At 42.6% G+C, this 15,658-nt stretch overlaps 1 protein-coding gene across 1 annotated transcript in view; it reads left to right on the forward strand.

Moving 5' to 3' along the window:
- The window catches only part of LOC147012245 (uncharacterized), a 230,076-nt gene that overhangs the window by 212,867 nt on the left and 1,551 nt on the right, over positions 1 to 15,658 (forward strand). The window contains exons 7-8 of the mRNA XM_085856135.1: positions 12,305 to 12,392; positions 15,022 to 15,074. Coding sequence (XP_085712261.1) covers positions 12,305 to 12,392; positions 15,022 to 15,039 — 106 coding nt within the window. The 3' untranslated portion in view covers positions 15,040 to 15,074. The remainder of the gene's footprint in view (positions 1 to 12,304; positions 12,393 to 15,021; positions 15,075 to 15,658) is intronic.

Raw genomic sequence — 15,658 nt, forward strand, 5'->3', positions numbered from 1 at the left:
CGACATTGTGACGTCATTGATGCCATTTTGAGTTAAACACGCCTTGCTCTGGGTATGCAACGCCTCCTGCTGCATTGTATTGGAATGACAGGTCTAAGTTCAAACTCCATTGAAGAACGAAGTCAAACATCAGGTTGTTGGTGTTTCGTATGCAGCCTATCGCTGCTGGTTGCATCGTTTCTTGGAAGCGCAGCTGTGCTGCTGATGCAGTGGCCCCATCTCTCAATGGCGAAGTATCACTTAAAAAAACTTATCCAGATCTTTAAAACCATAATCTAACAAATTCGTCCTTGTCACACACCCAACCCTGTCCACCAAATGGCGTCCGAATCTGTTCATAACTTTTTAAAATATTCTATCTGTCGTGTGCAGCATATGGCTGCTAGTTGCATCGTTTTCTGGGGGGCGCCGCTGTGTCGCTGATGCAGTGCCCCTATTATCAGTCCGCTGGTACTCATTTCGATGACCTCGGAAGGACGACAGGCTGCATCAACCCACCGGGTGTTAATTCAACGGAAAAAGGGACTTGAACTCAAGACCCTAAGATCTTAATTGCCATCCGTTAGCCGTTAAGCCAACACCAGGATAAGATATCCAGCTCACAGACAGAGAGACAGACAGATATAAAGACACATCGACAGACAGACAGAGAGAGACAGGTGTGAAAACATAACCTCCATCCACCTTCGGTTTCTCTCTTGTATTCATTCCATGGTCCATTTCACGATCCAAACACCTTCGATGGTGGAGGTAATAACACCAACTGAGCTTAAGGAATCAAATCAATGATGATGTAGCCTTCATGAAAAAATAATGTTTTTTTTGCAAAGAATCCTACAATATCGACATGCAGGAGGACAGAACGCAGGTGTCCCATCTTAAACTGAAAGGTCCTTGAGATTCGGGACATTTAGCAGTTTGTCGAGGAGATTTTGCAGAAATTTACACCTGACTCAAATATTTGTACTTACACTCAGTAATCCATTCCATCTCCAACAAGTTACGAGAAATGTTTAAAGTAATTTGCATCAAATTCCACCAGGAGTTCATCAAGGGAGTCAGTCACCAGGTGTCGCAATCGGTTCCTGTTTCAAACCCTTCCCAGAGTTCCTCCACAACTATAAAGACGTTCACACATAGTCGGACGTCTTCCTGTAGTTGGGTGACTTTTTTACTTTCTAAATAATACGGAATTAGAAATAATATATGGGGGAGAGAGATTCCAATGAGATTTGTTACCTGTATAGTCCGTGAGCGTCAGCTGTGGCTGTATGGACATGTGGCTCGTTTTCCTGAAGCTGATCCTGCTCACCAGATTCTCTCAGCGAGGGAGTCTAGTGAGTGGAGGAGGTCAATGGGCCGAACACGTGCCTCGTGGTTGCAGCAGGTTGATCAGTATCTCAAGGAGATGGGGATGGACCAGGCATCTGTCTGTGGGATGATCAGACAGAGACCCCTGGAGTACCGGTGGAAAGTGGACGCAGCGACGCATTGCTCCAGCGCATGCTCGCATACTTTACCTGACCTGACACATAGTACACACGTGAGATCCCAATGCTATACACTTCTCAGCTGCCGAACCGGTTTCATCGCTTATTGGCGAATCATCAGTGATCGCATAGACAGCAATGCATACCAATGAGGCTCCCAAGCATGTACCATGTGCAAATGTCAAAAGCAGTCAATTAGTAAATAAAGACCCACCCACATCTCTCACCTGTGAATGTAGGTTGTAGGGAATAACCAATCAGCTGTGGAATCAATCAGCACAATTATAGTTGTGGAGGAACTCTGGGAAGGGTTGGAAAACAGCAAAATGCTTACCTTGTGTAGGCCTTCTTGGGTTGCTTTATGCAATACCTTCACCTCGAGGAGTGTGGGAGGTGATATATATATATATATATATATATATATATATATATATATATATATATATATATATATATATATATATATATATATATATATATATATATACATATATTAGCAGCATTGTGTGGGAAGAGATGTAACACTTTGTAGCCAATCAACAAAATTGGTTAATCGATTGGCTGATTGGAGCTCTGATTCAATGTCCGCATGCATCCGTCTCTGAATACGTTTGAAGAAGAAAACGTCTGAATACAAATGGCTTTGCATTTTGAATGTGGACGGGCTTTCCATTTTGCGTTTTTATTTTCATCTTCCTTTTCATGTATTGTATGTCATTCAATATTCGTAATTTAGCGTCTAAAACGGCAGTGATGAATATCCCATCAACAATGCCCTCCTCCTCACGCCTTACACCACCCAATTGTGGACAGGCTTTGCGGGGAGGTGACGAGCGGGTATTTTCTAGTTTTATATAAACCCAAACCGCCATCACCTCAACTCACCGTTTTAAACTATTTACTAACCCCTCTCCCCCTCCCCTCCCCAGGCTCTCCTGCCCCCTTCTCAGTCCACGGAGCTCTCTGACCCCTCCCTCTCCCACCTCCCTTTCCCCTTTCTCAGTGCACGGACCTCTCCTGCTCCCCCCTCCCTTTTCAGGGCAAGCAAAACTATATGCTGCCTCGGTATGTGATAGTGGGGTTTTATTTACCGATGTAATGGCGTTTGAACAGTAACAGTAAATATTGACAGAGGACCCGACCCGAGGTCGCGGCCACACAGCCTATGTTACCCCCACACAAAGTTGTATTTGTACCCTGAGTTTGGAGTTTGTAACTTAAGAGATGTGGTCGTGTGTAGAACACTGACAAACAGAGAGAAAGAGATTTTTGCCTTTTTATCGGTGCAGATGAATAAGTAAATAACAGCAGATTTGACTGTTAATCTCCCACATTTATATTTTGACATACATTCCCTCCCTTTTCCCCAATCTCCTCACAAACATCTTTCCATTCTCCCCCCACTTCTCCCATACTCCACGATACCATTCTTCCCCTCTCCCACCATCCTCCCTTTTCTTGATTACCCAAGAGCATAGCATGAAGTGGGGTTAAGCAATTGGTTCACTCTGTCTACCAGTCCATTTCAATGATTGTGGAATTACTGAATTTCAATTGAACGCTATATTTTGAACATTGAAGAACATCAATCTGAACACAAATCTGAACACAAACCTGAACACAAACCTGAGCACAAATCTGAACACAAACCTGCAGCTTAACAGTACAGTACTTTGGTTCTGAATTTGGCAAATTGTATGGAATCTCATCCCGAGCACGCATGCGCACACGGGAGTACGGTAAATGTTTTAGTCTGTCTGTCTGGAAGTTTTCAAAAAATGGAAAATCATTCCAAACAGGACACATACTGTTTTTAAGGCACTTGGCGAGCGCTCTACAATATGCGCTCCATCACTGAATACTGTATGTCGATTGACTTGAACAAAGTTCGGGGACACTCGCGTGCGTTGTTGGCCACGTGTTGTTCTGTGGCTGCGGTCGCTGGCTCACTGAAAATTTGAAAGTTTTAGTTTCCACGACGTTTCCCCTTTTTGTGCGTTCTTCCTCGACACGACCCGTCATTCAGCATAGATAAATACAAATAAAAATTAAACGTTTCGTTTTTAAAAGTTTCTTCAACCATTTAGTTTGGTGAAGCCGCTTGGCATGCATTTAAGTTTCAATGGTTCTATACCGAGCTGTTTAAGTTCTATACCGGCGGGAGGAAGGCAAAATAAATTATTTGATCACAATGAGTAAAAAATGTTTTCAGTTGTTATGAAGTAATGAATCACCACATCACGGCAGGAAAGCCGAGAGGTACGCATGCTCGCCTTGTGTAGCCTGGATTCGTATCCCGACCCAGCAGGTAACTGCTGTCCTGGTGTTTCACAGGCAGAGTGATTCATCAATGTGTGTGCCGTCTCTCGGATGGATGATAAACTGGGCGTCACATCTACCAGAATCCCATACCCCTCTCCCTCTCCCCCCCCCCTTGCCTTCCTCCTCCCTCTCCCTCCCCCCCTGCCTCTCTCACTCCTATCCCACCCGCTCCTCTCTCTCCCTCCTAACCCTACCCCCTCTCTCCCACCCAGACTTCTCCCTCTCTCTCTGACCCGTCCCATCTTCCCCCTTTCCTCCTCCCTCCCTCTATCTCTCTCCCACCCCTCCCCCTGCTCCCCACCCTTCCCCTTCTGTTGAGGGAACTAGGATGTACGAATCAGATTTAGAGTGAGTCAACCAGTGGGTTGCAATGGACGCTGCGTGCATGAGCATGCAGGCATGCAGGCAGACCTTTGCTAGGAAAGACATCGTGGGTTTTAAATGCTCACACCCAAGGTCTCAAAGTGTGTGTGTGTGTGTGTGTGTGTGTGTGTGTGTGTGTGTGTGTGTGTGTGTGTGTGTGTGTGTGTGTGTGTTGTTGTTGTTGATTGGTATCTACATATGCGGGTTTCAGAGTGTGGAATGGAGTCCTCCCAGGGCAGGTTCAAAGTATCCACCTTCATTTCAGTAAGGAGTCACGATTCATGGACCAAGATGTGAAGTTTTCCGTTTTCAAAGTTTTGTGCCAAGGGCTCTCTTCAGGATCGTCGCTGAGCCCCGGACAGCTTCCAACTGCAGTTCGTTTGTAGTCATATTCCCAGGGATGGTTTTTACTATCTCTGTGAGGTTCTTCATCATCATTCCTGTAGCTCAAACTATCACTGGTACAACTTTGGTGTTCTTCAGCTTCCAGGACTTTTTCACTTAATTCTTGAGGTCTTGATGTTTGGTCATTTTCTTGATTTCTGCATCGTTTAGTCCAAAATCTCCTCATGGATTAGAGGAGCTGTTTCTCATGGAGGAGCAGCGTGGTTTCCGGTCACATCAGAACCGTAAACAACGCTGGTTTTGAAACACATCACTACAGTAAACTTTAATTATTACAACAACCCTTTCTCAAGACATTCATTGTAATGTCATTTGGTTATTTTACCGCAGTTGTCTTGGAAAAGAGCCGTTCCTTGGCCCTTGATAACAAAACCATGTTGGCTGCTGGAGATATGGAGATCGCATATCTTCTATTCATGTGGAGAGGAAAGCTGGCTTGTGGGTTTTACATACCTGAAATTTTCTTGGAGCACCTTTTTCCCCATACCAGGTGTGGGGTATACAAGTGGGTGAGTTATTTGCATGAAAATACAGTCGTAGTAGTAGTACTACTACTACTCCATTGAACTACAGCCAAAGGACTTTTGTAGGCTGTGAGTAGTTCTGATTTTTTAAGGGAAGACCTGGATTTTTTTTTGAAGGACCCCCATTCTGCTGCTGGCTTTGGAGGCCAACTTTACTCGATGGTCAACCAAGGAGAGGTCATGGCCTGGAGGTTTAAGACAATAGCTTTTCATGGCAAAACACCTTCCTGTCTCCGACATGTGTTCTGACCCGTGTTGAAAAGATCTAAAAACTCAATGTCTTCATATTATTGTATTCCTACAACCAGCACAGTATTTCGTCAAAATGGACGAGCTCAGAGGTATGACTCATAACTCTTCAGCATTATGTGCCATACTGTTCCATTGTGATAACCATATGTGAGCCGAGCTGGCAGCCAGTATGAGCGTTTCTGTCTCACCAATGTCATTAAAGTCAGGGATTACAAAATAAACCATTCAGAGAAATGCCCTATTTGGACTTGAACTCCATGATGATCTCTCTACCATTCAAGCTCCATCATATACAGTAAATTCAAGCTCACTGAAAAAATAAAACACTGAACTTTGCCATGTTGTGTTTGTGCTGTTAAGCACATGCAATATGTTTGATGGATAAGATATGACCAGAGGCTGGAGAACCTCATGGATGATACATGAAACCAGGAATGCATAAAAAAAATACAGATTTATCCAAAAGAGCAATGACAACAAGTGTTTATTACCATGTATGACATTTGCAGATGACTCCAAGTGAGCTGGTAAGGTGGATAAGAGAGGTTTGGGGGGGGGGGGGTGATGAGATTCAGGGAGGTATAGATACTTTAAAAGAATGGGCAAAAGATTGGTGGATGAGGTTTAACATAAAGCAATGTGAGGTGCTGGGGATGGGTATGAACAATTAAAATGGAGATTACATTATGCAAGGGGCAATCTTTGAGCGTGTCACACAGGAGAAGGATCTGGGGGGGTGGAAATACTGTAGATATGGAGGAAGCAGATAGCACGGTGCCAGGCATCTATAGTTAAAGCAAATAGGGTTTTAGCTTGTATTCATAGGATAAATCAAAAGAGGAAGTCCTCTTCCTCCTCCATATGCAGCACAAGGCTGTGGTTAACATCATTGGCTGAGGGAACAGCTGTGCCACTGTTGCAATGCCCCTGTTGCCAGTACAATGGTACTAAATTTGACGACTTTGGAAGAATGACAGGCTGAGCCAACCACACCTGGTGTTAATTCAACAGAAAAACAACGGCTCAAACTCAGGACCCTGAGAGCCCAAGCCAGCCAAGCCAACTGCTAAGCCAACACCAGCCTTATAAAAGAGGTAGTGTTGACAGTGTAAAGCAATTTAACGATAACTCACCTGGAATATTGTGTACAGTTTTGGTCTGAGGAAGAACATAGCTGCCATAGAGAGTGGAGCAACTCTATTGATCCTGGGCCTAGCTCGACTCAGCTATGAGGAGCGGCTGAAGGAAACAGGACTTTTGACATTAGAAAGGAGGCCATTACGAGGGGATTTGATTTATATGTTTAAGCTAATAAAGGATTTCGACAAAATAAGTGCAGACGAGTTTTTTTTTCAGCAGAGTGTGCACCGTCAGGAACAGGGCCCACAGTTTCAGAGTAAAGGAGAGGACAGTTAGATCCATAGTTAGCCAGGGACTTCCACTCCGAGAGTAATTAATGCATGGAATAGGATTTCTGCAAAGGTAGCGGCCGCAAAAACAGTAGCAATATGTTGTAATTTCACGTACCTTGGCTTAGAACTTGTCCCGACCTCATATGCGCAGAGAGGAGTGAGATCACATTTTAAACTCTGTCTGCATGACAGTCAAAGACAATGGAAAATCATTCCAAACAGGAAACTTACTGTTTTAAGGATGTTATAAAGGACACAAACAACAGGCACCACAGAGAGGAGTGAGATCACATTTTAAACTCTATCTGCATGACAGTCAAAGACAATGGAAAATCATTCCAAACAGGAAACTTACTGTTTTAAGGATGTTATAAAGGACACAAACAACAGGCACAAAGTGTAATATGTATACTTCAGATGCGATGCAGCTCACCTTTATGTGTTGGACACGGAAGTGGGGTTGTCAGTTGTGTTTTTTAATCGACACGGCGACCATCATGTCCTCCACTCATGTGCCATCCATGGACTGGGATGCTCTGAAAACGCAACGTTCTCGATAGGGCGATGGAATAGCCACTGGAGAAAATGGCGATAAAACCGGTTTTTAGCTTGCCTGTTCGAAGAACAGAGAGCTATAGCGATACCCCCGGCGTGAGCATCAGCATCAGTGTGAGCATGAGCGTGAAAATGTTAAAGTTTTTGGCGCAAGTTATTTTTTCCTTTCTAATGTTTTTATCTACCTCACTATTTTTTATACGCCCGATATATATATATATATATATATATATATATATATATATATATATATATATATATATATATATATATGTTGTTCATCTTTCGGCTGCTCCCGTTAGGGGTCGCCACAGCGGATCATCCGTTATGATCCGCATACTGATTTGGCACAGGTTTTACGCCGGATGCCCTTCCTGACGCAACCCTGGTCGCCTCTTACGACACAGGGATCAGGATTTGGGTTTCGCCATGATTCCGGGCTGCTCTACACCCTGCCCAGTGCAGAGCCCCCGTCCTCAAGCGATCCTCCAACCCAAGCCTCCGAGTAGCCGGATTACAGGCGCACGCCACTACGCCCGGTTATATATATATATATATATATATATATATATATATATATATATATATATATATATATATATATATATATATATATATATATATATATATATATATATATATATATATATATATATATATATATATCAGGGCGTATAATGTGATACCTGTCGTCTGTCCGTCCGTTCCTGTCTGCACTCGAGCTCCCAAAGTTTTCAACTTTCACATTTCATATTTGGTACATAGGTACAGCCTGTGGAGACGGTGTGTCGTGACATACGTTCGTCATCTAAAGTGGTTGCCATGGCAACCAGGATTCTGTTTTCCATGTAGTAGCACATTTCTGTATATACCTTCTTCCTCGGGCATATATTGTTTTCACTTGCGCTCTTGTTACTGATTACAATATACAAATACATATGTTGCTTTAAAATTATTTGGATCAGACTTCACTGCAATGCTTTATAAAAAAATATTAATTATTAGACTAGTCTTTTAAAAACGATAAATGTATAAACAGGCGAGCATTGGGTGGCTTTGACACCAACTCTGGTTTTAAATTTATACTCATTTAAACCTCTTCAAACCTTTATTTGAATTGAATTGTAGATTTGAACACTGTGTAACACAAATCGCCTTCGTAATACTTCCAAGGACCTGTTTTGAAAGAGTGTGTTCAGTTACCATGGTTCTTGAAGAGCGCTCGTCAAGTGGCTTAAGCACTCAAGCAAGCACTCAAATTTCAAAACGTTGATAAGGGACGGCTAGCTTGGCAAGCACTAGCTAGTTGCTTATTAACTGAACACACCCCAGTGCTTGGACATAATTAATTAATTGATACAACTTTTAAAATCTTTATTTTATTTTTGATTTAATTATATACTTGAAGACTGGTGCACAAATTGCCTGTCATAATACTTCCAAGAACCTGCAGTTTTTCAGCACTTCAGTTTAAATAAAGGTTCAATGGGGGGTGGTGTATAGGGTGCTGGAGTGTCTGCTTCTGGTCTACTTCAACACAGCACGAAAATGTTAGATTTTTTTTTTTACAATCGTTAAAACCATTATCTATCCATAATTTCAGCAGTGTGTGTGTGTGTGTGTGTGTGTGTGTGTGTGTGTGTGTGTGTGTGTGTCTGTGTGTGTGTGTGTGTGTGTGTGTGTGTGTGTGTGTGTGTGTGTGTGTGTGTGTGTGTGTGTGTGTGTGCGTGCGTGCGTGCGTGCGTGTGCGTGCGTGCGTGCGTGCGTGCGTCTGTCTGTCTGTGACCGCCTTTTCTCGACAACCCCAGTCCGATCGAATTGAAACTTGCGAGGTATATTGCTGGGGACCCGAGGATGTGCCTTTTCAATGTTTGATATTAATCGGACAAGTGTTTCCCAAGTTATGGCCGTTTATTTACCAAACCAATGATAAGACCGGTTGCTGCGTAGGCCGGTGTGCAGCCGGCCGACGATGACGTCATGGGCCGTGTCGGTTACGATGGGGAAATGGAATTTTTTTTTTGTTTTTGTTTTTTGCATGTACGTTTTTTTTTGCTTTTTTTTCTCTTCTTGTGTTTTTCCTTGCGACGACATTGCGAAAAGGCAAAATACGTTGGCGCTAATTGAATAATTGGCCATTAAAACTAAATTGCGAATAATCGTAACTGTGATATGCGAACTTCCGGACAGTGACGACTTAACTTCCGGATTTCCAGATGGTGACGAGTGCTGTATTCTTTCTCGATTTATCGACTTACTGTATTCTTTTTTTCTCGATTTCTGTACTTTCTCGATTTTCTTAAACACAATGCCCCAATCCAGTCTTCGTTTACGAGAGCGAAGGAACGGCCTGTGTGTTTGTTTGAAAGTTTTTGTTTTTTTTTGCACGTATGGCCACGCACGGGCCACGCGAGAGTGAATGAACGGCCTGTGTGGTTCTTGTTTCTGGCATGCGGTTTGAAATATGCATATTTTTTGCACGTACGGCCACGCATGGGCCACGCGAGAGCGAAGGGACGGCCTGTGTGGTTGTTTCTGGCACGCGGTTTGAAATATATTTATTTTTTTGCACATACGGCCACATGAGAGCGAAGAAACGGCCTGTGTGGTTGTTTCTGGCACGCGGTTTGAAATATATATTTTTTTTGCACATACGGCCACATGAGAGTGAAAGAACGACCTGTGTATTTGTTTCTGGCACGCGGTTTGAAATATATTTTTTTTTGCATGTACGGCCACGCGAGAGCGAAGGAACGGCCTGTGTGGTTGTTTGTGGCACGCAGTTTGAAAGTTTTTTTTTTTTTTTCTTTTGCATGTACGGCCACACACCTACGGGCATGCACTAGTTTTATGAAAATTTAAGTAACACTGCACGGAGTATCGTGTTCTATGAACTCTCTAGTTACCTCCGCGTTATCCACACCAAAGCAACTTAATCTGTTCGCTTTCACTTACCATATGTTTTATGTACTAACCCTATTGCTACCTTTAATTTAATGACTTAATTAAATCTCTTCAACACCTCCTAGTATCGAAATTGACCAGGGTACCTGATTGCAATAACCCACTGTTTTGGTGCGGCATCGTTGGAAGGTCCACAACCTAAATTCAGACAGGATAGCCGGCTTTGAGTCCCCGTGCAAAGTATGGTGTACTCTGACATACAGCGCCCCTGCCTGCACTGCATTGTTTTTATTCGTCCTACCCTGTCGGGAATCGAGGGTTAACGAGTGAAACATCAGCGTCTCCTTGCTTCCCACAGAGGGTGGCATTCCTCCATAAACGTCTTGTTGATTCCATTTCATGATGGGAAGAGTGATTCTGTCTGTGACTACATTAATGTTCATTGGTGTTAATGAGTTTTCTGCATTAAACATTAATATATTAATTTTTACAGTGACCAAAGGCTCATGGAGGTCATGTACCAAGTTGTGCAAGGACATTAGGACACGCAGGACAAACACTTTTTAAATCTGGGATTTGAACCTGTGTTGCCTGCATCATGAGCCAATGACGAGGAACACGAACAGGGATTTTAAAATCTCTTTCCTGGATTCATTCGAATTACATTAAGTACTGTATTAGCAAAGGTACCTGGCGTTGCCGGATTCCTCCTCCCTCCCCTTCCCCTCCCCCTGCCTCCTCCCTCCCATTCCTACTCCCTCCCCTTCTTCCTCCCTCCCCTTCCCCTCCCCCTGCCTTTTCCCTCCCCTTCTTCCTCCCTCCCCTTCCCCTCCCCCTACCTCCTCCCTCCCCCGCCTCCTCCCTCCCCCGCCTCCTCCCTCCCCTTACCTCCTCCCCTCCTTCCTCCTCCCTCCCCTTCCCCTCCCCGTCTCTTCCCACCGCACCTCCTCCCTCCGGACTCCCTCCCCACCCCACCCCTTTCCCTCCCTCCATCAAGGTACCCAGCATTACCGGATCCCTCCTCCCTCCCCTTTCCCTCACCCTGCCTCCTCCCTCCCCTCCGCCCTCCCTTTTACTCCTCCCCGCCTTCCTCCTCCCTTCCCTTCCCCTCCCCATTCCTCCTCCCTCCCCTTCCCTTCCCCCTTCCTCCTCTCTCCCCTTCCCCTCCCCCTGCCTCTTCCCTCCCCTTTCCTCCTCCCTCCCCTTCCTCCCTCCTTCCACAAAGGTACCCGGCGTTACCCAGGATCTAATGTACATCTATTGAACAACCACAATTAAGCACACATTTCGAGACGAACATTTTATTTATCAAGCTGGACAATATTGAACAGAAATATCAACAATATTTAACATATTATTGGAATGCTTTTGGCATAGATAATATTGAATGTTTTTCCATCAAGGGCCACAACAAGTAAATTGTTTGGTGTTCCATCTCCAGAGCGGCACACATATAGTTACCCATGTGAAAAACATGGAAAAGACAGATGTAAGTCCACAACTTTCAGCGATTGGCCTTGGGTTTAGTTGATTGACATGGCAAAACTGAGTCGAATTGGAAACTGAAGTCCCTTGAATTCAAATGACAGATCAGTTGGGATGACGGGGATTCTTGGTACAAAGGCATCTTCTTCTTTGGCATATCCAGTGATTATGGTTGCTTAAATCACATTGTGGCATCAATCGTTTCACACTTAGTCTTATTCCATTACAAAGCTTTGGAGCATCCAAATTCCTCAGCAACATGATAGGAGACCCAATTTTGAGTACCAAGTTGTGAAGTGGCATTCCAGGAGGTTTTAATGAGTTGAGCAATTCAGTAGTATCGCACATCTTGGTCTGTTTCTAGTACTGCATCACCAGATTTGGAAATCCTTGAATCACCTGGTATTTTCTGGAGCAGCTGGGAATTTATGACATTCACAGTTTCATTCACTCAGGCAAGTATTGCACATTTACATAGCCATTTGGTATTAGTATAATGTTGGGCAATGTTTGGATACACTGTCTTTCAGCTCTTCAACAGATTGTACAACATTGCCACATCCAACTGGGATTGATATCTTGCCATCTGCAGGATCAACTGGAATTTTTCTCTTGCCAATCTGGATATGGAGAGCAGAAACTTCCTCCACTATGTGATCTCCTGGAAGGTGGGCTTGCAGGTTTGTTTTCAGGCGAAATTTTTCAACATTGTGTCACACATTGGATGCTTTTCAGCCTCAACTCAGCTCATCAGCAGGGGTGCCTCTCAGAATAATGAGCAACGTTTGCCCAAAATCCGCCTGATAAGAGCTCCAGCAGATAACTTATTATTGCCACAAATGTCTTTCTTTGTGTGATCCAGAGCTTCAAAAGCCAATTTGTGGGACATGGTACATTCATCCCACACTATGAGCTGACAGTCTTGTAAAATCTTGATGGGTCCAGTGTCCTTTATATATTTCACAGTGGGCTTTCCATTTTGTAAGATTTAGTGGAAGGTTGAAGGCAGAGTGAGCTGTCCATCCACCATCAAGTAAAGATGCCGCAAAGCCAGATGTGATGCAATCGCAAGAACAATCTTTTGTTGCTGCCCTTCTTTAGCCAAGAGAAGGTTCAGTACCAAAGTTTTTCCTGTTCCCCCTGAAGCATCCAAAAAGACAATTCCACCGACTTTGCTGGTAATCTTCTCCAAAATTAGTTGATACGAGATGACCCGTGAACCCGTTGGGTTCCCGTTGTGACAGCGGTTGATTAAAAAAAACATTTCAAAAAAAAAAAAAGATAGCTCCAGCAAACTATACCGCTGAGGTTGTTTGCATTGATCAAGTTCTCCCAAAGTGAACTTGACTGAATCGGGAATTGATTTTTTAAATATTTTTTTTCGTTGCCCGATTTTATTGAAACTTGATACTGCACACCGCAGGAGAATGATGAGTAAGGTGGGCATAAAATTTTTGTGCCATCGTGTAGCGTTTTGGCTGTATTTCAGGAACATACATACATACATACATACATACATACATACATACATACATACAAACATGCATACAAGATGAGAGTTTTAGTAATATATGGATGTTGTAGCTCTGATCGGGTATAAATTGAGGCTCATCGTCTTCCACAAATTTGGAAAGTGTTTCAGCTGGTCTCCCTCAAGACTTCTCTGGAAAGTGTTAAAACTTCATTCCTAGTTAGAGTAGGAATGCCAAACTGCCCAAGTTATTTGCCACTCAATAATAGAACTTTGTCCTCAATAATAAAACAAATTGATTTGATTTTGGTGAATATCCGGATCCAAGGATTTTCTAAGTGATTCGTAATCATTGAGAGATTGGGCCAAAAACGACATATAGCATGACATTTCAAGCGCTGTGGACGGATCCGGTCAACAATTGGTGGATGCATTGGGTAGGTGACAAGAACAATCCAATTAGATTTTTGGTTCATGTCTGGATCCAGATCCAGCCGATCAGTGGGATATAAAACGTAAAACTGTTCAGCCTGGCAGAGGTGTGCGCACTTACCGAGTGCTGTTCTACTGTATTGTATCACATTCCAGCTTTGTTTACAGCACATACGTTCTGTGCATTATTTTTCCATCACCTTCAATGGACATTATTATTGAAGCAATGCTTATTTATTCCACAAATATCGTTTTTAACTCGCCTGTTCGAAGAACAGAGAGCTATAGCGATTTCCCCCGGCATGAGCGTCAGCATGAGCGTGAAAATGTTAAAGTTTTTGGTGCAAGTTATTTCCTTTCTAATGTTTTTATCTTCCACACTATTTTTTACTGATTACAATATACAAATACATATATTGCTATAAAATTATTTGGATCAGACTTCACTGCAATGCTTTATAAAAAATATTATTAGACTAGTTGCTTTAGTAGTTGAAAAGCCAGTGATTAGCACAGGAAACTGTTCATATGGTGAGGCCTGTCAAGATAGCCTGGAGGTGTCTTGCCTGGGTTTTCTAGCCTGGGTTTGAATCCTGACCCAGCATTTGCTTTGATGACTGAAAGTTCATCAAAGTTGCACTTGCTCATTAATCAAGTATTTTTTGTTTTCATATTTAGGATATGAAATAAACGGTTTCATAACTTTAACCATTTGAAAATCGACTTACTTATTCTCAGTTATTAGCTCGCCTGTTCGAAGAACAGAGAGCTGTAGCGATCCCCCCGGCGTGAACGTGAGCGTCAGCATCAGCGTGAGCATGAAAATGTTAAAGTTTTTGGTGCAAGTTATTTAGAAGCTTGCCGTTCATTTAATATGTGTACTAGGATGCTGATATTTGGCATGGAGGCTCCTTTGGGGTATATTATTGATGTAGTGAAGTTGAAATTAAAAAAATAATTTCAAATTTTTGACCTGTTTTGAATTTAGCTTTTTTTGTAGCACATAAACGTTAAAGTTTTTTTGCTTTCTAATGTTTTTATCTACCACACTATTTTTTACTGATTACAATATACATATATTGCTTTAAGATTATTTGGTTCAGACTTCACTGCAATGCTTTATAAAAAATATTATTAGACTCGTCTTTTATCAACGATAAACGTATAAACAGGCGAGCATTGGGTGGCTTTGACACCAACTCTCTGGTTACCTTGTGCTTTATGGTTATGTTTGATGAGGTTAGTAGTATAAAAGCCCGTCAACAATGACGGGTTGGAATTATTTTATTCGAAATATTCAGACTGAAAGAAATGATTTTTTTGTTGCAAGAAGTGTTATTTTAAAACACTACATGTACAAATGTGACTCTATTTGCTTTATCTTCTGCGACGTTTTGTTTCAACAGTACCATACAGTCTCGTGAGCATGCCAAAGTCTGAAACCTCGGCCTAGCGTCAGGTGTGATTATATCTTCTTTATTTATTCGATATCCTCCGGACATAAATGAACACTAGATTTACTCTGCACATGTTACACATCATGTGCAGCAAATTTCACCTCCCTTTGTCTTGTATTTATTGTTTGTTTGTTGTTTTTCTTAACTTTCTGTACACTGCCCTTGATGCCTAGTTGCAAGTCACCGTCTACATTTCCAATCGAAGATGTAATTACTTATTTATGAAAAATGTTTTTCGAGTTTTTAAAAAAATATTGAAACATAGACCGTAGTTAACACATAGTCGTGCTAAAAGATTGGCCTTTAAAACCCTTCCTAAACCGTCCTTATGAAGGGAGCCAAACAAATACACAAACACACATTGTGTTTTATATCGGTTGTCTTTTCACCCCTGTCTGTCTGTCTGTCTGTTTGTCTGTCTGTGAGCAGGATATCTCAAAAAGTTGTGGACGGGTCCAGACGAAATTTGGAGGACAGGTTGGGTCTGTGACAATGATGAATTGATTAAATTTTGTTGAAGCTCCAGACGCGAGAATTTAAATTTTTTAAAGTGATTCTTCACCATTGAGAGATGGGACCAAAAACG

The sequence above is a fragment of the Eptatretus burgeri genome, chromosome 15 (genome assembly GCF_056783735.1).
Source record: "Eptatretus burgeri isolate ZD-2024b chromosome 15, Ebu_testis_v1, whole genome shotgun sequence".
In the NCBI taxonomy this organism is placed as follows: Eukaryota; Metazoa; Chordata; class Myxini; order Myxiniformes; family Myxinidae; genus Eptatretus; species Eptatretus burgeri.